This window comes from Chelmon rostratus, chromosome 6, assembly GCF_017976325.1.
Source record: "Chelmon rostratus isolate fCheRos1 chromosome 6, fCheRos1.pri, whole genome shotgun sequence".
NCBI lineage: Eukaryota > Metazoa > Chordata > Actinopteri > Chaetodontiformes > Chaetodontidae > Chelmon > Chelmon rostratus.
In genome coordinates this window covers 10,635,341-10,658,665 of record NC_055663.1, presented here as the reverse complement: position 1 = coordinate 10,658,665, position 23,325 = coordinate 10,635,341, and the positions used below count along the sequence as shown (strand labels likewise).

The 23,325-nt window shown below is 43.2% G+C and overlaps 1 protein-coding gene across 1 annotated transcript in view; it reads right to left on the bottom strand.

The window, feature by feature from the left end:
- b4galnt4a (beta-1,4-N-acetyl-galactosaminyl transferase 4a) overlaps positions 1-23,325 on the bottom strand; it is a 130,301-nt gene that overhangs the window by 16,849 nt on the left and 90,127 nt on the right. Inside the window, exons 7-8 of the mRNA XM_041939562.1 lie at positions 17,098-17,165; positions 3,237-3,315 (exon numbers count right to left, since the gene is read on the bottom strand). Coding sequence (XP_041795496.1) covers positions 3,237-3,315; positions 17,098-17,165 — 147 coding nt within the window. The remainder of the gene's footprint in view (positions 1-3,236; positions 3,316-17,097; positions 17,166-23,325) is intronic.

Sequence of the window (23,325 nt, the reverse complement as noted above, 5' to 3'; positions counted from 1 at the left end):
ATTGGCCGACAGTTGTTCCATCCCCTTGGGTAAGGCGCAGTGTATTCCTAACCTGTCTCTTCCTGTCTCCAGTGCTGCTTATGTTCCGCCTTCCTGCAGCCATCCTCCCTAATTCCTTCACATGATGGCAAAGAGAGGGGCCAACAAAGGGTCTCTTTCTCATTTTCTTGCCAAAAGGTAACTTTCAGACGGCGCTTGCGTACTATCTGATATTGACTGCCCCCTGTTTCTTTATAACAAGCGCCGGTAAACAAATACATTCCCAGAGGAGCAGCCCACCTTTGACCATGCAATCACAGCTTGGCACAGAACACAGACGGAAGAGTCGCAAATCCACACTATCTGCTCTTTAACAAATGAGTGCCTGGGTTTCTGCAGATTTATGTGAGCCCAGGGCTTACGCTGTTGTGGGCCGGTCACAGTAAATCTGCTATTTTTGTCAAGGTGTGAAATGTATTCCGCTGTTAAATCACACACAGGGGCCTCACTAAGACAGCACAGCATACACACATACACCAGTTCCCGCACACAATCTTGATTTGCTGCATGACTTTTATACGCTTCATTAAATTGTTTCTACAAGTGCAAACCCATTTTGATGGCCTCATGAGTAGTTGGCTGAGGGGAGGAGGGGGGAGAGAGAGAGAGACAGAGACTGAGCGACAGAGAGAAAGATGGTGTGAACAGTTTTCTCTGGATGACTCGGAAAGTCTGCTAAGAAGTTGACAATTTGAATGTGAAACACCACGCGGTAGAGAGAACATTTTGTCCCTCTTCTTTACTCTGTCTCCTCTCCTTCTTTTTGTCCATTTGTTCTTTGTCCCTGATTAAGAGACCAATGCAAAAGATTTTAAAGTTTAAATTTGTGTCTTTTACCAGTTTCCCGCATTTTCCTCCAATTTCGAATGGCCAGCTCCCCATGTGATGGTCAGCACCAGCTTCCACTGTCCACCTTGGGAAGCTGTAGACAGCTGTGTGTCTCCACCAGTATAGTCAAAAATATATAAAATAAAATAATATATAGCCATCTATTAAACCATTGCAAGGGGATGTATTATTGTAGGCATGTTGCAACATGTACTAATGACAGGATTTCCAAAAAGTCTGCTCTAATCAACACAGTGTCATATGGGTCCCTCGTAGAGAGAATACCACCAACTCTTTGTTTTGGGTCATTTTCTCCACCCTCATCCACCCTGTTTTCAGCCGGCAGCCATTTTTAGTGACAAAGCTTGACAGACTACATACCCAGCACCAAAGGGCAGGCAAACAAAGTAAAAAACTAGTTGGTGAACATACGAGATGTATTTAGCAGCTAAAGAGCCACATATGTCCTCTTGGAGTTGTTGGAAACTTGTGTTTAAAGGTTGTCGGGCTGCCCCCAAGTGACCACAAAATCAACTTTAATACGGCTTTAAGGCCCACTCAATGCCAAAATTAAGCTTAAACACTGTGAGACATAATTTCAGAATTGTTTACAGAAATCATTTTATCCTTCGTCTCGATGAGCGTGAGATAAACATTAAAATGACGCCGTTCACAATCCAATGAGCTGTGTAATTCTTCAAGACCTCTGCAACACAGTTGTCTCATTGAAATTAACGATGGAGTATGTGTTTTTGGTCTGAACGTAGCCTAACACCTGCAAAGCTTCACACCATCTCGCCGCAGGACCCCCACCCGAAATTACAATGCATCCTCTCTACTTTTCTTTCATTGTATCTCACCAGCTCTGTCTGTTTGTCCTGTCCCGAGGCTCTCCAAAGATAGGCGGAGGTATTTGTTTGCCACTGGGATGTGGCTGTCACAGGCTGTAATTTATTAGTCACACTTGCACATCATCAGCAGAATATTCATAACACACCCACATCAACGATCCACAACATCCCACAGCAACAGCACAGTACTTGGGAGACCTGCCACTAACAGGACATTTCACACAGCCTGTGTGAAAACACTGCCATGGGCTGATTGTGCTGATTGTGCCAGTTTGCTATTATCAAACTAGACTGGAGGCCCAAGTGTCAGTATGGCATGGTGGTAAAGTAGATGCATGCCCTCCTCTCTCAAACACACACACACACAGCATTCATGTGTGATCTTCCTGGCAGAGCTACAAGAGTTCAGGCTGGTGCTCCTCGGTTAAAAAAAAAAGCACAACACTGAATGGACTGAGGGCTTGAGATGTTTGAGAGTAGAGCAGGGCTGGAAACTGTGGTCTCAGGTGAAGGAGTGGTGAGGTGATGGATGGTTTGTGGAAACACAGTGGAAAAATATGACAGGACAGTTAAGCATATTAAGACTAACAAGAACTAACAGCAAGACAGAAAGGTAGGTAGAGGAGAGCAGCCCGAGGCACTCAGACGGAGTTCGCAGGGGATGAAGACAAACTGGGAGAAAAGTAAAAGATCATGAACCTTGAGGGTGGAAAAAAAAGAAGTTTTGTGAAAGGAGAGCGCAACTCCAGCAGTACCGCCGCGGCTCTGCTCATGATGATGGTCACCATGATGACGATAACCTGGGGCTTGTTAAGAGATTAATTCCATGCACACACCAGTGATCTCTTTTTATCATCTGCCCTCCCACTCAAAGTACAGCCTCACATGAGGCGTGTGGGCTCTCGTTTGAAACTTCATCTCGAAATTAAGCCCCACTCATCTCTGAGCTTTGCCTGAGGTGCCGAACACCACTGCAGAGGGAGACGAGCGGTGCAGAGGAGAGTCGGGGTGAACGAGAAGAAAAGCAGAAAAGTTGCAGATGAAGAAGTGCGGAACAAAGATGGAGAGGAAGGAAAATCCAATGAGAGGTGCTGCTGAGGTGGAGGAGTGCGATGGAGGAGGAGAGCGATGACAGATGGAGGAATAGAAAGAGGATAGAAGAAGAATAGCTGAGAGATTTTAAATGACTTGATGCTCTAAAATGCTTGGTAGGGAAAGCCAGTTTGACAGCAAGGAGGGCATTTATGCATGCCATTGTGATCAGATGGAAAAGAGAAGAAAAATGCAAAATAATGCACAGCAAGGGAGGGAGGAGAGCTCCCTTTCATTTCTCACCTGCTCAGCCACCGCTCTGACTCTGTTAATCACAGGGTACAAGTCAAAGCTAAATGCAAATTGTCTTGCAAACAGGTGAAAGCATTTTCATATGCTGAGAGTGAGCAACGCAGGGGGAAAGAGATGCAGACAGACAGCTAGAATAGAGCAAGCACGCTCCCATGACCGGGTGGATCCACTTACCCCGACCTCCACGTGATCCGAGCCCTTGTCGTCCTGCTTGTGGAGTATCTCAAAGTAGTATTGTCTGGACGAGATCAGGCTGAGGGGAAAGAGAGAGCTACTGTTAGATATTTGACACTGATGGAAAAAAAAAATCTTTCTATAATAAGCCACTGCAGCTCCTTCCACCTTAGGAGGATCTCTCCCACACTGGAAACATACCGAATGTTCCTGTGTGGACACCTACCAGAAATACAAGTGTGAGCAATTCTGGCTCGTCAAAAACTGAAGTTATAACAGGATCTAATGAGACTGCAGTGAAGCAAGGTGAGGCGTTTTACTTAAAAAGCACATATAGTCATAAAAAACCTGTCAATTGGACCTGAGCATAAACAGGTTAATCAGCCTTGAATATAACTCAGTGCTACAGGCAAGAAGGCAAAGAAGACAGCAGTGAGCCAGGATATTATGAGCCTTAGGTCCTGAATAAACCACTCCTTCAGAGACTCTGAGGAAGAAAATCAATGCTCCACATAAATCAACATTTTACACTTAACCAGGCTTCAGTATTTCTCTGGAACCGAGTAAAGGTCTGTATGTTATTCCCTGTCCTGGTGAAACGCACACGCCAGGCGACAATGCTTTATTCCCATCAAAGACACATCTCGGATAATAACCAAACATCTGCTGCTGAATGAGAGACACCCGAGCAATGCTCCACACATCATTAGCTCTCAGACCACACACATACAGTCATAGCTGGACACACACACACACTGCGGGGCTGTTTTTGCTTGCATGCATGTACAGTGCAGATCTACAGTGCATAAACATGGCGTTTGTTAAAGCATGTGGCTCAAATGAAAGAGATGTGAAAGTTATTCTTATGAGGATAAAATGTACAGTATGTTATGTTTGAAAGCCTAATTCTTAAACAAGATCATGTTCACTTTGTTTGCCGCAGCCTGGTAATTTGTGAAACATTTGCTACTCTGAACTTTGGAGTCATTTGGCTCCTCCATATTCATGTGCTCTGATTCACAAAGATATGCGACGGCTTGCTCTTTTTTCTGTTCATTTCCTGCCTTTGTTTCTGTTTTTCTCTGTCTCTTTTCTCTCTGTTTGATGGTCCCTTTTCTCTCTCCTGCCTCCCATTTGTCTCCCGAAACAAACACAGGCTCATCCTCTGTGTTTGGAATCGAAAATAGCCCCATAAAAAACAGGAGATAACGTTAAAAAGAAACAGGCAAACAAACAGAGAAACATTTGTTGCACGATGTTATCCTTGTTCTAGAGAGTATGTGCATTTTTATGAGTTTAAAATCATTTTTAGTCTACACAGCAACAGTGACAGATGCCTATCAAACAAATTCCCAGAGCCCAGAGCGGCATATTAAAGTTGCTTTATTGTCCAAAACCCAAAGAGAAAAAGCAGAAAAACTGTCCCATTTGAGAAGCCAGAGATAACTGGGCTGAATCATTATTAAAATTGTGGCTTATTAATTTTTTGTCAATCAACTAATTGCTTAAAGATCCCCTCCAGACATGTTTTAAGATATATATAAAACACTGACTTTGATTCAAAATGTGTTTTTCCATAAAAAAAAAAAAGTTCTATCATCTTATTAAAACCCTTAAAATCGTTCTCAGTGTTTGTGCATTGGAGGTTTCAAGTTTCCACGTCACACTTGTGTGAGCTGAATATTGGACCAGGATTGGCTTCCAAACTAGTTGTGATGTCACAAATAATGCCGGTAGGCCCGCCTCTTTAAAACTGGATTTGGAGACAAACTGTGAATGTGAGAACAGCTTTCTAGTGTCAAACTCTGCACAGACATCCTTCTGCACAGCGAAGCTCAAACATTCAACTGCAGGAACAAGAAGAAAAAATGCATTTTTGCGAGGAGGGGGACGTTAATGGATGGATATAAAGCCTTGATAAAGGCTGCTGAATTACAGTTATAGTGTAGTGTGCAGTGTGCAGGTTGACCGAGTTGAAAGGGAAGGACAAAGGCTGAAGGGGGACGATCACGTGTTGCCCCGTGCACAAACGCAGCCACATCATCCGGCTGTCCAGCGTTCTGTAACCAATAAATCATTGCAGGTGCAGGAGAGCAGTGACAGTGCGCTAAGGTCACTCTCTCATGAATAGGGAACATCTCTGTGCAGCTGCTGAAACGGCACTCAGTGAACTTAAGCGCCACTTTCAGCTCTTGGCACACTGCTTGCCCTTTCCCAGGGCAAACATATGATTGCCCTGGGAACATGATTCAAACATGGCAGACTTTAAGCTGAGCTATACTTAAAATACACACACACACATATATATATTTATTCATTTTCAGTTTTTGCCAGTCACCACAGTCAGAGGAGTATTTCAATTCGATCAGATGAAACATTATTATGATGAACGTGATCTTAACCAGAGAACTGACGGTAACATTCTGTCTGTAGTGAAATATACAGAATGTATGAAATATTACTAACAGACAAAATGACTCATCTGCAAACAGACGCATTTATTGCATACCTGAACATCACTGTCCTGATTCAATTTCATTGAGCAGCCAGAGGATTATAAAATCTTATAAAATTTTACTTGGCGCCATTGACAATTTGACAATTATGTATCACAACAAAAATCACACACACACACACACACAAACACACACACACACACACAGAAAAAACAAAGGAAAACATCCAGGTTCAAATCAGTTTCCATTAGATCCATTAGCCATAGCTATTATCCAAGGTAATCTTTTACTTTACATTTACTTTATAGTCTCAAACTCGCACTTTGACCAGCTGGATCACGAATAAAGAGAAAAAAAGAACTAATGACAATGGAGGTATGAAAACATACATGTTGACCTGTTTTTTTCCCCTGACATTTCATCAGGGCAAAGCAATGACAACAAAACATCATCATCACAACAACATACTCAAGTTATTTCACGTGTCTAATGTGAAGTCTTGTCTTTGCAGTCTGATAAAATCAATCCACCCTGACCATATATTTGTAAATTTATCTGGTGTCATCTGAGGGAATGTGTCAATTTCTCCATTGTATATATTTCAAGAACTACATCGATCCAGTCCTCAATCAAGGGGCCTTGGGGCTTCAGCCACTTATGAATTATGACTTTTTTTACATGCAGCCAGCAGCATTTCCACAAGGGTTCTGTCTTTGGAGTTAATCTCTTGTGGGATATTGTATAAGTACATTAAGTACAAGAACATTGACTCTAAAAGGGGCAGTGGTTCTGAGCACCTGCTCGACAGTCTGATGGATATTCTTCCAGTAGGTGGCCAGGACAGGACAGCCCTGAAATATATGATAATATATGTGCGCTTCTGCTGAGGGGTAATGAAGAATCGAACCAAACTCTTGCAACAAAATTCCCTCCAAGTACGGGAGCTTATAGTTTTCCACTGTTTTTGGCTGACCATATGCCTGCATATTCCTCCCCTGAGACAACCCTGGCAGCCGTAGTTCATTGAGTTCCCGTCCCTCAGCAGACGACTATAGATGGGTTTTAGGATATATCAGTGCATTTCCTGACCCTTCATTAGATTGTCTATTTCAGCCCATAATCTGACTCGATCTAGGGGATAATCTAATGCCAGAGATGAGAGGGTGCAGTCTGCCGCCACAATGTTTCAGCGTTAGGCTGATACACAACCACAGACGAGAGGGGCGCTTCAAATAAATAACAGCTGTAACAGATACACACAGAAAACTCTCAAAATGCGTCCTCAACTGTCAATATTTGAGGATCTCCTCCTTGTAGCCCCCTGCCACTCACAGAAATTCAAAGAAAAAAAAAAAAACATACCGCACTCAAAGAGTCTGAACTTTAGCAGTGACAGCTCAGCCGATACAAACTTGTTTACCTGTTACAAGATGCCAGATAAGACAATGCACGCACATGCACACACACACCACTGATAGCAGATAGCAGGCCTATCAACAAGAGCGGTGCAAGAGACAAACAAAAGGATCACATGACACTGTGAAACAGAGGATCACATCAGGACATTGGGTCCTATTTGCACATTGATCTTATTTTTGTTTAGCTATCTCCTTGATATTTTCTCTCTGTGGTTTGAAGTGTTTTTATATGCCGATTCAGTAGCAATTTCATATTTGCTCCATGCGGAGGTGAGACATTTGTTGAGTCCTGTGGGATTTAGTGTCTGCAGTCTGCACTCGTCTACTGATAGTGATTTGCTTTTTTAAAGGTTTGCATCATTTCTCTGTGTCTTGTTTTCGTTCTCAATTTGGTGTGAAGAAGACGGAAATGAATCACGATGGGCCCAAATCACGGTATGATCAGGGACAAATAAGAAAGATGCAAACAAATTTCAAAAGCTCCGCTCTGTCCAAAAGTATTATATTAAACTGAAAGACTGGAGGAAAAAAGGAGAAACAAACAAAGGAGCACAAAGTAGGAGCGACAAAGGGTGGTTTTTATGTACTGGCATGACTCTCTGTTTGTGTGTGTGTGTGTGTGTTGGTCACACCAGTCACCCTGTGATGGATGACGAGGCGTGCACCGGTTGAGAGAGATGAAGAGACAGAGAGACACGCGGAAAGAAAGATGAAGGAGGAGCGATAAATAGCGAATGAACAGCAGGGACAGAGGGAATTATAAATGCGTTCTGTATCATGAAAGCAAAAATACATTACAGCGAATATCAGTGAGACGTGATTTCATATAGAACGCCATGCCTGACGGGGGGAAAAAAAAAGATAAAGGAGCAAGTGAAGGGCAAGTGAGAGATGGGAAGAGGAAAGAATAGCTATTAGTGTGTGACTCAGAGGATGAGTGGAGGACACAAAACAAGAGTCTAATTGCCTGACTAATTGGAGTCTTTGTTTCCAGTTTCCCTTCATTGGGCTGAACGGATAGAGACAGACAAAGGAGCTCGACTGGGCTGGATAACACAAGACAAGACTGCTGGAGCTAAACAATATTCAGAGAGTATCATTGTTGCTGGATTTGAAATATGAAATATTTATTTGGCAAGAGCATATAGAGAGTGTGTTTTTTTTCCTGCTGAAAGGCAAACTCCTTTCACAAGCATCTCACAGAAAACCGCTAGGCTCTAAAGAAATGTACAAAAGCCTGGATGCACACGGACAGGCAGATGACACACATTCACACACACACACACACCCTCAGTATTACTAACCTTGTTTGTAGTGATCAGAGCTGAGGTGAAATGGAGACAGTATACTTCCTACCTTTGGTAAATACCAGCCCTCTTCCTCTTATTCTCCGTTCATCTCACCTATCTGCACTGCCGGCTGCAGCAATTTCCTGATTCTACTTTTCCAGTATCTGCTTTCTTTTTGCAACTCAATTTCTCATTAATGCTATCTGACTGTCAACCCCCCCACCCCCCCCAATACCCACAGGTGGTCTTTAAATAAAAAGACTGTGCTCGGCGAGTGCTCCCCTCTCAACTACATTAATGATACCAGTGTTTAGAGCTGCCCCAAGGAGACGCACAAACTTCACTTTTCTCCCCTCGCGCTCTCGCCCCTCTCCACTCCATTTCTCATGTATTCCTCTAATCCATCAGAGAGCTATCACGCTGCTCTTCCCTGCAGCCGCAATAAATCCTCTTTCTTCCATCCCCTGCCTTCGCTTCGTCCCCCTCTGCTCTCCTTCACCCCTCGTCCCTTCTTCCCTCTCTCTTCTCCTGTATCTCGTCCGCCGCCTCTCTGCAGCGCTTCTCGCACCGTCTCTTCTCCCTCCATCTACCACGTCCAATTCCCCCGTATGTAATTATCTAATATAACATTATGCTGTTACTATCTTTGATGCTTTTTCTTCTCTACGCCTCCACTTCACCTCTGTCCCACTTTGATTTTGTATTAAGGCTCCCATTCTCCCACTAGCCTGAATGCGTGGACATGTGAAGAAAGAGTATCTGACGATGTCTTGCTCTCCCGGGGTTTGCAGAGAAGGTGAAGAGAAGCATGTGCTCTTTTCATCACAGCATCATCAAGCTGAGCGGAGCTGTATTTAAAGGAGAAATGTAAGAGGTACAGAAGTACGTCAGCAAGTCGGGAGAATTAAGGCTGGCAACATTTTTCTTACTGTCAAAGAATCTCAGGAGCTCAAGACCAAAACCACCAATGGATTGATGCAACTAACAAGTGTTGTCTGCACATCCAAAGCCTGATATTATTCCATGCCACAGAGCTTAACAACTCATCAGTGAGCCACAGACACTTAATACCCATTCATTAGTATGTTGACATGATTCACCGCTGTGTTGAAAGACAAAACTGTTTAAAGGCTTTTCGAACTGCAATATACTTGAAGGCAGGGTGAAAAGACGTGATAATTGTTTAAATATGCTGCACGCTTTCAGACAGTCTTTCCTGGAAGGCACTTAGTGTATGGCTCATTTTCTCACCCACACACACCTGACCAATCGTAAAGGGTGTGCTAATGTCGGATGGTCGGCTTCGTAAAGTTCAAGAAATTGTCGGACGGAGACTAAGTCACTTTCCAAACAGCTTACATATCCGTTCCCCAGCTGCTCAGAATGTAATTTCTGTGTTTCCTCAGAACGAGCTGACCATCCGTCATCACTGCCGTCTCTAATCAGGTTTGGCCAGAAGCAGACTGGTGTTACCGTGTGGTCGTACTCGTGCATTACTGCCAATCAGATGTCCGCTGCCACAGTCTTTCACAGCTCAAGAGATCACCATCAACGCCCCAAAAGACACTCTGATTAAATATAAGCCACTCCTCACATGAACACAGAGACACACACACACACACACTCAAACAAAGATTTGTGTCTCAGCAGGCTCCCATCACTCATAGAAACAGATGGCGGAGTGAAGGCCTGAGGGAAGAAAGTGGGACAGAGAAGTCACTGCAGCTCGCTGGCAAACAGCTTCATTCTAATTCAACTGCTACAGCGTATCAACCAATTACCTTGAGCGGAGAGAGAGGTTCGCATTAAGGCTGGTGTTCACACACAAACACAATCAGGGATATTTGTGCACACAAAGACAGAAGCATAAAGACATTAACTCACATGGAAGTGGAATACATGCATATCATAAGACAGTGCAGGTGCTCGCTGTAGAGCAGGTGCAACACTCAATCAGTATTCCTATGATGCCACGAGCACAAGTACTATACTTTCCCCTTTCTAAATGCTTGAGTCTCAGCACCAGCTAATAGCCAGCAGTGCTTAAATGATTCAATTATAGATACTGAGAGATCCCATAGTGAAATAGCTGGTCATTCTCCACTAGGTTTCCCTCATTGTTGCCTAGGAGAAGCACAGTTAACTCTCTCCTTCCAACTACTATCGCTCTTTGGAGGTTTTCTGTTAAGTCATGTGGACAGAAAACAAATGGGAGCATTTGCAGTCTGAAGGAATGAAAGTGAAAGAAAGATGAGGAGGTAGAAGAGGGGAAGTTAAGAGAGGAAAGAAAGGCCTAAAATGTAAGAAGGCACACACTCAGACACTCACAGAGAAGCAGAAGAACACACATCGACGCCCACGTGTCTGTGGAGGATTGGGCGTAAATGTCATTTGCAGCAGTTTGTGAAGTGAAAGCTTCTGCTTCAAAATGCCAGCTGTGGCGTCCCAGATAACCTTGGATTCCTCTCCTGCCTTTCCTCCTCACCACGCCACTGTCGAAGGTCAGCGGCAGCCATTTTTAATTTCAACCGTTACACCCCGAGGTGAAAATCCAGACGGGCCATACTCTCATGTATGGAAGCTCATCTACAGAAGCACATGGAGGCAAACGCTAACGCTTAAGAAACACAGACATCGCTTAATTGACTTTTGCCTTCAGCCGGTGCTCGTTAGCTCTCAAAATCTTTCAAACAATATTCCCCATAATCCTCAACTCACTGCCAATCACATCCCCGCCTGAGCCTGAGTCAAGCACGCCGTCAGACTAGCTCAGTATGCTACTCAGCACAGTTCAGTTTATAGAATTTTAGCAAATGTCAATCTCGCCGGTGTTGTCTATACAGCCTGAGGCTCCTGTAGCTGTGTCAAAGAGCAGAGACACTGCTGACAGGGTTATCTGGGTTCCTCATCTGACTACTTCACTGTCACTCATCAAGCTGCTGTGACAGCACCTAGCAGGCACCGCCAAACGATCACGTAACAGGTATGAGCGGAGGCGGAGACAAAGAGCTAGACAGACAAAAAAGGGGCACTTTTAAATTGACAGAGTGTTATTTTAAAAGTCATGACAACAGGTTCAAGTGGCATCAGAAAGAAGCAGCTTTTTGACACTTACCCCTGAAAGTAGGTCTGCAACTAATGGCTATTTTCATTCTTATTGTTGTGTCTGCTTTTTCTTCTCTGAACGGATTAATTCTTTAGACAATAAAATGATAGAAAATAGTAAATAACAGCCCATCAAAAACAGTCTAAAGTGGCATCAAACATATTCAATTTACTGGGATATAGAAAAGAAAGTAGTAGCAATCCTCATGTTTAGGAAGAACAAGCAAGGACCAAGCAAATGTTTTGTATCTGTGCTTGTTAAAAAGTGAGACGATCAAAGTTGTTGATTTTCTATCAACTAATAAATTAGCACTAATCTCTGACTGTTTCTACCTTTCTCTTTATAACCATACACATCTAAATAATGGGCCAAATACAAGCAGCTATAAAATGTTGTTTTGATGGTTGTTACCACGAATTATTTGATGATATGCTCCATGCATAAATCCTCACATGGATCCATTTCATTGACATGGAGCCACAAAGGACAGAAGACATTGTTTGTCGAGAGCAGAAAGAGAGAAGCAGATCCAATTCTGATTCCAAAAAAGTTGGGACGCTGTACAAAATGTAAATAAAAATAGAATGCAATCATCTGCAAACAAACTGTGTTTACCGACGGCAGTTTTACAAAGTGTTCCCAAGGAAGAGGTAGTAGTAACATCCTTTGTGCAATCATGTTCTCACAAAGTGTTGAACCTCGCTCCATCCATTTGCAAATTTCTCTTGATGAATAAAGTATCTATCTATCTATCATCCTTGCTTGTGACCGACTGAGCATTTCCAGGATGCTCCTTTCATACCTAATCATGATACACCGGTTACCAATCAACCTGTTTACCTGTGGAATGATCCAAACAGGTGTTTTTGAAGCGTTACACAACTTTCCCAGTCTTTTCTTGCTCCTGTCCCGACTTGTTTGAAACGAGTTACTGCATCAAATTCAGAATCAGCAGATATTTAGAAAATCCAATGAAGCCCAATAGGTCAAACATGAGATATATTGTCTTTGTGCTGTTTTCAATTGTGCATTTGTCGAAAAGGATTAGCAAGTTATTACATTTCTATTTTATTTATGTTACGTAACACAGCATCGTAACTTTTCTGGAATTGGGGTTGTAGATGGATTGAGACAGCAAGAGGGACCAATACTCTTTATCTTCAAGCTTTATTCAGCAAACTTCAGAACAGACACACACACACAAACACATACACACACAGTCATTACCTCCAGGTGGTCATGGCCAGGTGGTGTAGATGGCTACCAGACCTCCCAAACAGGTGTTCTGATCCAACTTTCCTGTCCATCCCATCTATTTAAATTGCCACCTAGGACAGACTCTCACACACCACCCGACGACAGGAAGGCCACACCTAGCCCGGCGGTGATGAGTGGACGTTCGGTGCAGCCTCTCCTGCACCAGACCACGTGCACACTACAGAAAGCCCATAACCTTATCTACCTCTTCCTTTTTACCAGCTGCAAATCCACTCCCCAAATGTAATTGCCATTACAAGAAACAGACATGTTGAGATTGAGGGAGAAGGCCATAAAAGAGAGAGAGAACGAGGGGCTGATGGGAAGAATGTGGCAGTTTAGATGAGGGTGGTGCACCTGAAAGCTCCAGCTGCAGTCATCCAAGAAGCGGAGTAACCGCAGAGGGACCGCCAACTGGATGCTGTTCAGATTCTATAAGCGTGTGTGTGTGTGCGCACGTATGTTTGTTGATTTCAGTGGCCTTGAACTGCATCGCGTGGAGACCTCCAACAGGCGAGTGAAGTGTTTCTTGAAGCCCTCAACAACAATATGTTTCATTCCCTGACAATATGATTCAACCCTGCAGCAGCCATTAGTCACTGTTCACTCAGCTCTACTACAGGCGGCTGCACGGCTCCAACGAACCGAGACGTATAAATAACCGCAGTCCAGCGCGCGAAAGAACAACCTTGCTAAAGTGGGAGTGTCTGTTGTGCTTCATTCTGCTCTCCTCCGTTCAATTACATTTCTGAGGGGTTGCTCTCTGTTGTGTTCTGCTCTGCACCATTCAACTCAATTCTTTTATGCTCCATTTTACTCGAGCTCTGTCCCATTTCATTCTGTCCTGGGTCCAATATGATAATAACCAGGAACAGTAGCCCATAAACTGTGAAAGTTGTTTTGAAATGCAGCTCTGTGGTAGAGTGGCGCCTGTAAATAGGCTCAAATGACCCGAACTTCCGTATCCTTCAATAACAAATTGCACAAGAGGATCAGGCTGCCAAGGGATAGCAGTAGCCTGTGTAATGACAAATAATTTCCACAGTGGCTTTCCATCTATAAAATTGAGTGTAATATTCTAGCAACACCTAATTCATTTTGTTATATTATTTCTTTATTTCATCTGATTTACAAATGTTTCAAATTACCAGGTGATACAATCTGTCTAATGACTGATTATTATTGCTGTACACACACTCCGATGGATTTTTTTTCATTTTTTCCCCCTTTTTTTAGAAAATTATATGTTGTTCTGTTCTGCGCAGCTAATTTGCTAATTTCAAATCTATCCCATCTAATTTGAAGAATACCTTTTATGAATGCATGGCGATTAATCCTGCTGTGCACACAATTTGCCGCGCTTGGGAGCACATCAGCTTTGCTGTAAACAGGTCGAGTGTAATGGTGTGTGAGCGATTCATGCCACACAGTGCGGCAGACGGAACACGTGGAAGATGACAAATAAACAGAATTTGCTGTGGGATGTTTCAATAAAGTCATCAGATGCAGAGAGGGATTTGAAATGTCACGGTATTTAACGAACACATGCACATTAATGCATGGAGGCATGTATTTGCTTGCATGCAAAAATATAAATATGTTCTCTTACGCACGCCCACACACAGGAACATCAAACTAGATTTTTCCTAATTATCTTAAGCTAGACTTTCACGCCATCTTTGACACACTTCCCCTAAAGCATGTGATAGAGTGTAGCTGTAAAATAAGAACAGATTTGACTTTAGTCATTAGCCCCTTCCACACGTAAAACCCCACCACTTCCCCAACCACTCCATCTCTGGTATGCAACACTTCATATTCTGACAGCGGAATCGTGCATCACTTTACGCATCAGGGTGGAAAACATGAAAAGATTTTGAGAGGATGGTACTTGAGCAACAACTGGTGTGTGCGTATGTGTGCGCAAGGTGATAGATATCACTGCTGTATTAGATCTCAGTGCGGTAGAGAGCACACAGCGAAGGCATGTTCTCTGCAATAGCTCTCCTTGACTGGGGAATTTTTCTTGTATGACAACCTGCTCGAATTGTAGAAAAACTACCCTGCAGATTCGACATACATGAAGTCATGCACACACCCATCCACACAAACACACAACCGAATGGACACACTAACAGATGACAAAACGTGCAACACAGCAATGTCACAACCGATTCTTTTTAATGTACCCGTCGTATTCTGCTTCCATTGTCGAAGAACATAAGACGCTATTCAGGCACGATGAGAAAATAGAAAAACTTTCAGCTGCCTCCTTCTCTCCATTCGTCTTCTTCTTCTGCTTCATCTTTTATAATCTCTCTGTACTCTCTGGTAGTCTGGCGTGCCTGCTGTGCTAACCAGGCCCAGTTAAGCCTACACACAGACAAAGACAAACACTCGCCAACAGGTCCTGGTCTGCATTCAGCCCCTTATGGCATTAATGAATTTATTAAATTCATTATATAAAATGTTCTCTGTGTCTGTGTGTGTGGGTGTTTGTGTGTGTGAGTGTGTGTGTGTGTGTGTGTCTAAGTGGACCTTTACAAAGGAAGGCAGAATGTGCGACAGATGCATGGTTTTAAATGAGCATTAAAGATTGTTTTGTGGTTTTATGCGTCTGAATAATGCTTGTCTGAATGATACATAATGATATCTAAAGAGTTACAATGAGAACTTGACACTTGGAGACCTGGAGTGATGCAGTGAGTCAGACTGAATTCACAACAATGTCAAATTAATCCTGTAGTCTTCAGGAAATGAATGTAAGCCTATGCAATGTCCGATGGAAACACGGCTGTGTGTGTGTGTATCAGTAAATGTACTACAATAATATCAAAAAGGCTTTCAAAGTCGGCACTTAAATCACTGTAATATTGCACAAATTGAGCTCATATGGTGAGTTCAGTCAGGACTATGATGTCATTTGTGGCGTTCAGATCAAATGACTATCAGCAGATTTTTCAAAGCGCCATCAGCACACCTACACTCACAGTCACACAGAGAGGTCCATTTATATGCCTGCTCCACACATCTATTCACACTGCTGCTGTCACCACTGCACCGCCACCTGATTCATAAGCAATTCAACTTGTAAAGTGCATCGCTGTTTCTCTGAAACTTTAGGCATTCAAATGCATATTTCATCATCTAGTATGTCATCATGCGTGCATGACAGCAGGCAGTGGTGTGTCCTGTATGCTCGCTCTGGTCCCACTTGGGGGTTCTGCTTTTGCCCCTGCTGATATGAGACGGCTTTCTGACTATAGAATTGTACCATGATGACATGATCACATTCTGTTACTGTTCTATAAATGAATGATTTGAACAAGTTATAATTCAAACAAAAAAAGAGGTCGCCATGTGATCTTGTATTCATTTATTGTGTTGGGATACATATCAGTATTACATTCTAATCCTTTCTATCATTAGCGTGCTGATATCACCAAGGCTTGGAAAGCTGCTTTGACCAGTTGTCTTTTTAGTAAACCATGCTAAGAATGTTTCAGACTCACGCTGACATTGCAGCCATGATCCAAAGCTTTCAGCTTCTGAAGGGGGCATAACTGCAAATAGCTAAACATGTTTTTTTCTTTGACTTTCTTGTGTGCATTCATCACCCATTTTGTACCATTTAGAAGTTCTAAAATATTCTGAACCTTCACTACAAACACCATTGGCAGTGTGTTTGTGTGTGGTGTGTGAATAATTAAAGGAAGCACTCTACAACTTCATCCAATCAGGCAAATGCAAGAACCCAACGGGATAAAAGCGCTGTTCTTAGGATCTCCTCTCTTGCTGCATAATCATATCAACTTGACAATGACTATGGAAGCAAACTGCTCATACCAGAGGGTGCTTTTATGAAAGCAGCTCCCAGCAATTAGGAAGAGAGATGTGTTGAAACTGAGAGGAGCTGATTAGGTTAATACATTCTCAACTTACATGTAGAGAGAGGGGACTTTCAACTGCTACGGTCGTAGCACTCTACGCATGTTAACTCAAACAGTACACGCATATCCACAGAAGAGATACATCACCTGCTTTTCAGTGTCCAGTGAACAAGCCTTCTGAAGCAATTATGTGATAAAAGAGGTTGTAGCCGGACATGAATGACTCTACACAGGGCATGATGGGTACAGACTGCTACTTAACAGGTAGAGAGACACTTTACCGGTAACAGCCACAAGACCGGTCCTCAGAGAAGCTCTAGTGGCGGTGTGTGTTTGCCAAGCTGACTGTAAGATGTGAGCAGGGGTTTCTTTCGGCCTGTGCGCTGACTTCACAGTGAAATAACTGTGCCGTTAAGAAATGTGTGTGGTTGTCACAGGTACTTACTGCACAGACTTGGAGGACTGGGACCTGAACTTGCTGAACTCGCCTGGAGCAGTCCACTCTGTACCCAGCTGCAACACACAAGACAGGAGACACAGATCAGGGCGGGTGTGAGAGAGAGAGAGCACACAAGTGTGCGAGCAGGGGGTAAGAAGAGCGTAAGAAACATTGAAGCACAACTCAAGAGTATTCGTTGGAAAATCCTTCTTAGAAATCAACTTTGTGAGCCAAAAACACCAACTTTATGATTCACAGGCACAGGCTACGACTATGTTGGAAGAGCCCTGTCTGTAAACAAGTCGGATTATAACCTCGTCAGCTCATATTATTTTCAGAAAATGGATTGGTTGTTTGAAAAGGACGCTACAAGATTGTGCTGGCGTCCTTGGTTGTGATAACACAAGAAATGAAGAGTAATTGGGAAAACAGGACACTATGCCCCGAAGCAACAGGGACAGAAAATCAGAAGGCAAGTTCTGACAGGCAAACTGAGCAAACAGATGAGAGCTAATGGCTATAAATCGCCAGAAAATCAGAAAGAGCAATTCCCTGCCAATGCTGACTCTAAGAAGCCGGCTCATCGGAACCCCTGGGGCCCCCATTTCAGCCCAATCAGTGCCCATTCATTTCCTCAGCCAGCCAACGCGACTAATTAGGGCCCTCGACTGCTGCTGATCCATAATGAAAGAATAAGGCTAAGATCACAGCGGGCATGCCTTTAATTGTTTGTGCTGGCCACACTTCAGGGTTTGAAACTGGTCAGAAAACGTTGCGGGGTGTGGTGGGAACAGATCACAAGAGCCTTTCAGCTTGTGCACTAAATAGCTGCCGATCCTCAGTCCGGGTAGCACAATGTTTTCACAGGGAGCAGCACACACTGCAGCGTGCACCTTCAAGATAGCGACACACACACACACATATATGAAATGGCAATTATGCAATGGTACCTCAGAATGTATTTGCTGGCATGAGAAGAGAGTCAGGATGGGAAGAAAAACTGAAAAAACAGGCAGTAATGTCTGTCCAAAATCAACCAGACCCCTGGCAGTCTTAAAGCCTCTGAGAGTCTCTGTGAAGCAGTTGGCTGGAGAGGAGGAGGACACAATGTGTGCTACTGTGTCTTCACTCTGAGGGCCCGCAGCACGCTGCTGCCGGAGTACATTTCCACACCAACAGTTTCCTCACAGATTCCTCCTCCGGCACAGAAGAAGGAAGGATGGTGGGAGTTAAATCACTGGGGGAGAATATTCAAATGAAAAAGTGAGAAAGGTAGCAGATTAAGCTCAGTCAGCTGAACTGCATTTACAAAGTTTACATTAAAGATGAAAACTTTTCTTTCAAACCAATATACACTTTAAACGTGTACTGACATTCAAACAATTGCAGGAAATTACTTTGTGTTGATTTTTTAACGGTAGTTACTTGATGCTGAAACCGAGTGGAGGGCATGTTCACTCATCAATGATGTGGTGCTTATATGGTCTGAGGTCAGCATTCAGGATGAAATCTCAATTTATATTAGCACTGATGGTGTGTATCAGACGGTCTGTGCACATTCAGACCGTGCTAAAAGAGTACAGATGTAGCATTGCACCACAATGAAACTGTATATATTAAATATAGGCTAGTCGGATGTGCCACGCTAGCAGCAGCTAATGTAGCCTCTAGCTGCTAGCCTCAAGCAAAGATGAGGAGCAGGCTACTGAGCTCTGGTAAGCTCACTTCTTTCCACACCTCCATCACTTGAGGCAGACTTCACACAGCTCCTTCTGGAGCCACAAAACACTTAATACAACTCTTCTCACATAATCAGAAGTGTTCCTCGTCTACTGTAAACACACTGATGTGAGCACCCAAAAGCTCCACTCGCTAACTGTCTGGAATGTCGGTCACAGCATCCGATCAACATCCGAACAACATGGGTGCACAGGACTTATTGGTACACCAGCATGTAAACTATCCCAGCAACCCATTTCATTTGTCAGTCTCTCTCCTAAACTTAATGTGCGCTGGTTGGGTTTGTGCGTTACTCGAAAATAAACACTAATGTGGCTCTGTTTTTATGCTGCTATGCTAAAGTCTAGCTCGTGCACTGCAAAATTTGGCTTTTAGAGACCAGTCAGCTCATTAGCACACCAACATTGCAACCTGTAAATGCTGCACTTGTTAATTATCTGCATCATCACAATCCTCCCACTGCTTCCTTGCGTGCATTGTCTATGCTTTTTATTGTTGTGCCTGTTTGGAAGACAATACTTGTGTTTCACTATGCATGCGATGACTTGAGCATGTACACGAACACTTTGTTTTCTCCATAAATAAATGAAAAGTGTAACTCATTTAACTGCTAGACTGCTTTAAGGTTTTATTATGTTTTGTTCAGCTCATGCTGGCTTGTGACAGGGATGACAGCAGAAAGTAGTGCAGTAGAATCTCATTTAAGCTGCTCTCCCTCAAACGAATCTGTGTCACTGCAAAGTGCTGTTGCTTTCTTAAGAGAGGCAGGCAACCTTCAGTGAAAGTTAAAAAACTTCAACAAATCGTTGCTGAATGGAGTCCTCACCTCAGCAGAACTTTCACATCTTGCAAATGTTACAACCCCTCCCTTTCTGCACGCGCTGGTTCGACTGTGCGGGCCTCCAACAAGGATATAACTGCCAGCCTGTCCTCATTGTCTCTCACTCTCTCCAAGGCCCCAGGTTTTAAGTGTGGTTTGACAAAAGACTAAGGCTAAAGCTACATGTCCCAGGCATATCAGCAGCAGGACTGAGCTGTTATCATTAGTCTAAGGCTCTTGGCTCACAGATTTACAAACAGTGAATAATGTGTCGCTCATGAACAGGTATTTTTTTGTGACCTGTAATCTCACTGAATAATGTACTAAGCTATCAACAAGCCTACTGCCTTTGGATGGAACACTTGGTTATTACTGTCGGTAGTAAGATAGTTAGCCAGACATACTAACATATGTAGCTTATGTTGGAGCAGACAAGTTTGAGGAATGGATTCCTCATGTTTGCTCTTGTGTTTTAAGTTTTTGAAAAAAAGACGCCAACCTCCAAACACTTGAGATACCGAGTGTCGCTCTTCTTCGAGCCTAATGCATACCGCATCAACATGTAGAGAACTGCAAAGATTGACAGGCCTGCAGGTGCCTAGTTACAGTTACTAAGCTATGATTGGACAAGTGGTATTCGGAGCAGGTCTTAAGCGAAGGGTCACCTGAATTGTCTTCTCTCTTTGTCACATCCATTCAACATTGTGACACAAAGCAGTGGGATAAATGCAGAGTCTTAAAACTCTGCACGGAATATAAATGGAAAGCCTGTGAGACAATACTGTTGACAGTGTCGGGAGTTACTGTACTTGCGTATTTGTATTGTCCCTGTGAGTAATGCGTTTTCTCAGCGAGATGAAAAAGAGAGTGATCACACAGCAGAGTCAGCACTGCGAAAATATTCATCGCAGCAAGTCATGTTATCCAGTGCTCACTCTAAATAAAGGAAAAAATGTTTCATTCTAAAACAAGCAAAGATCATTTGCTTTGTTTCCAAAGCACACACACATATACAGAATAGAAATGAAAGTACAACGGGAGCAACAATGAAGTGATCTTACATCCCCTTGGGGTGAGCATGAAGCTATGAATGTCATGTTGAGATGGAAACTATTTCAAGAAACTTCTGACCAGTGAAATTCAAGACAACTTACATGCTGTGTCTGAACCAAGATTACATCTGTGGCACCTTTACCTCTAAAGCCTGACTTCCACATTTATGATTGTGCATACAAATAAGTCTTGTCACAAAGTACAGACAGAAATTCAGATTCATGCAACATCTTTTCCATGTGTATCCCGTGAATCTCTCAGCACTTCAAACCATCTCCCACCTCTGGGTTCTGGACAATTTAAAAGTAAATTGAGGGGTTTGAACTAGTTTCACACAAAGGAGAAATACATCAATGTCAAGAAGCAAGTCTACTTCCAAAATTAAAGGCTGTTTTTGCTCCTTTCCTTACTTGTCAGGTGCTTAATCAGTTGTATGTGAACAAAGGCATGATCACAGACGTTGTTACAAGGACAAATAACAGTGTAGTACCTCAGTTTTCACATGAAAGTGGCAGATGTTCTCCAAGGTGTTAATCCAGTATAGAGATGAGAATCACACACACGCACACACACACACACGTGCACACAGACACAGTTTCCCACTGAACAGTGAGTCATTGCTTATTGAGAGCAGCATCTCCTCACCAGAGTAGGTGGGAGGTAAATCAGAAAGCAAGCAGCCAGGGAGTCATGAGGGGTAACACATAGACACACACACATGCACGCACGCACAAACGCACACAAACACTCGTCATATCGCATCTTAAAACACACCCCCTCACTGACATATTGTCTTATTTTCCTTCAACTTAGTCTCCTCAGAGAAATAAGGCAGAGAACTTGGCGACAAAATTTCTTATACCTAAAGCAGATGAACAACCAGACATACACCAACCTTACTCTAATGTAACCTCTTTTTTTCCTCCTCTCACACAGACACTACACACACACACACACACACACACACACAGTGTGTCTCTGTGTGCACCCCACCCACATATGTAGGTACCTCGAGAAAACTCATTTCAGATGGGCACTGGCCGTGAAACACTGAAAAGTGAAACTCAAAACAGGGTCAAGAAATACAAGAAATAATGTAATGGAGGTATGGAGACATTACTCCTCTTTCTATCAACTCCTTTTCTTCTATACACTCTTTTTTCCCATATGAGATGAGAAGTCATAGCTGAAATGTCATGTAACTTCAGAGTGCTGTTTTCTTTCTCTGATTCTGTCTCGCCTCGTGCAGGTGCACGAGGACACAGAGGCCATGAGATAAGACGTATGAAGCCAGGAAGGGTCAGGCCTGCACACTGTTCCTGGTTGCACTCATGCAACTCATAACCACGTCGGCCGAAAAACAGAAAATCTGACATTTGAAGAAATGTTTGAGGGAAGAATTTCGATGCAGGGTCAGCATTCGTATTACTGAAATAATGGCACCATCCCATTCAGCTGAGTCAGAGCCATGACCCTTGCATTGTCCACGCTTACTTGTTATTAATGTTTCAGAGTCAGAGAAGCACAACATCAAAATGATAAATGTTCCAAAACTAAGTATGCATACATCCATAGTGAACCAGAAGTTGAAAACAAAATGCCAAAATGAAGATGGATGTTTTTATTTCTTTGATCGGGAAAGAAGGTTATTGATTAACTGATTAGTGCAATTAGTGCAGGCATACACGAGTAATTTAGTAATCCCTCTCAGTTGTCACGTATGACCCACTAGAAGTGTGTGGTGGTGGTGTGTCTGTCTGCAGAGACCCTGCCCTGTGCCTGTATTTTCTTCTTGTTTTGCTGTGTTCGGGCAGGGGGTGTGTAGCCCCCAGCCAATAACAGGGCAGAGGTGAAGCAGTGACAAGGTGCCAGAGCGTAAGCAGCATGCATCCAAGAGGAAGCTATGAAAATGGTCGACACAGTGCTGAAGAAACACAAATACAGTGAGAGGAAAACCAAGTGGGCAAAGTGAGAGTAAAGCGACAGTGAATCTGGGCTTTTTACCTGCCGAAGACCACTGATGGAGAGGATGGGGATGGAGTCGGCCTGTATTCTGATGGACGGGTAGGTTATGGCGTTTAGCTTCGTTAGCTTTTCCATTACAACAAAGGTAACATTCCTACAATAGCAGCTTGCAGCGTTTGTATAAGCAGTGTGCTTCTGGTGGCATTGAGCCGGGGAGAAGGGGTTTGAATGTTGTGTTTACAAACCACAAACAACAATTCCTGCACAGTACACTTTTAAAACAGGACAGGATTTTTTTTTTTTTTTTTTTTTGAGAAACAAAGAGGAAAAACCATGTTTTTAATAATACTCATGTACCTGTGCGCTAGGCCCTAGAGGCTCCAGAAAAAAATACAGATTGCAGCACTTTGACCTCAGTAGAGACAACAGAGTCTGGTGTCACTGGTCTAATTGCCATCAACTTGATGTGAAAAACAAAAAAAAGGAAGTGAAACAGGTGCATTCAGAGCCATAGTCAACAGCAGTTTTATGACCTCTGGGCATACTTGTCTCATTAAGCAGGAATGCTCAGCGCCTTCGAGTGGGACCACGGTCATGATGAGCATGAGACGAGTCCATTTGAATGAGGTGCAGGGCTTTGAATCGTGTTTTTCCCC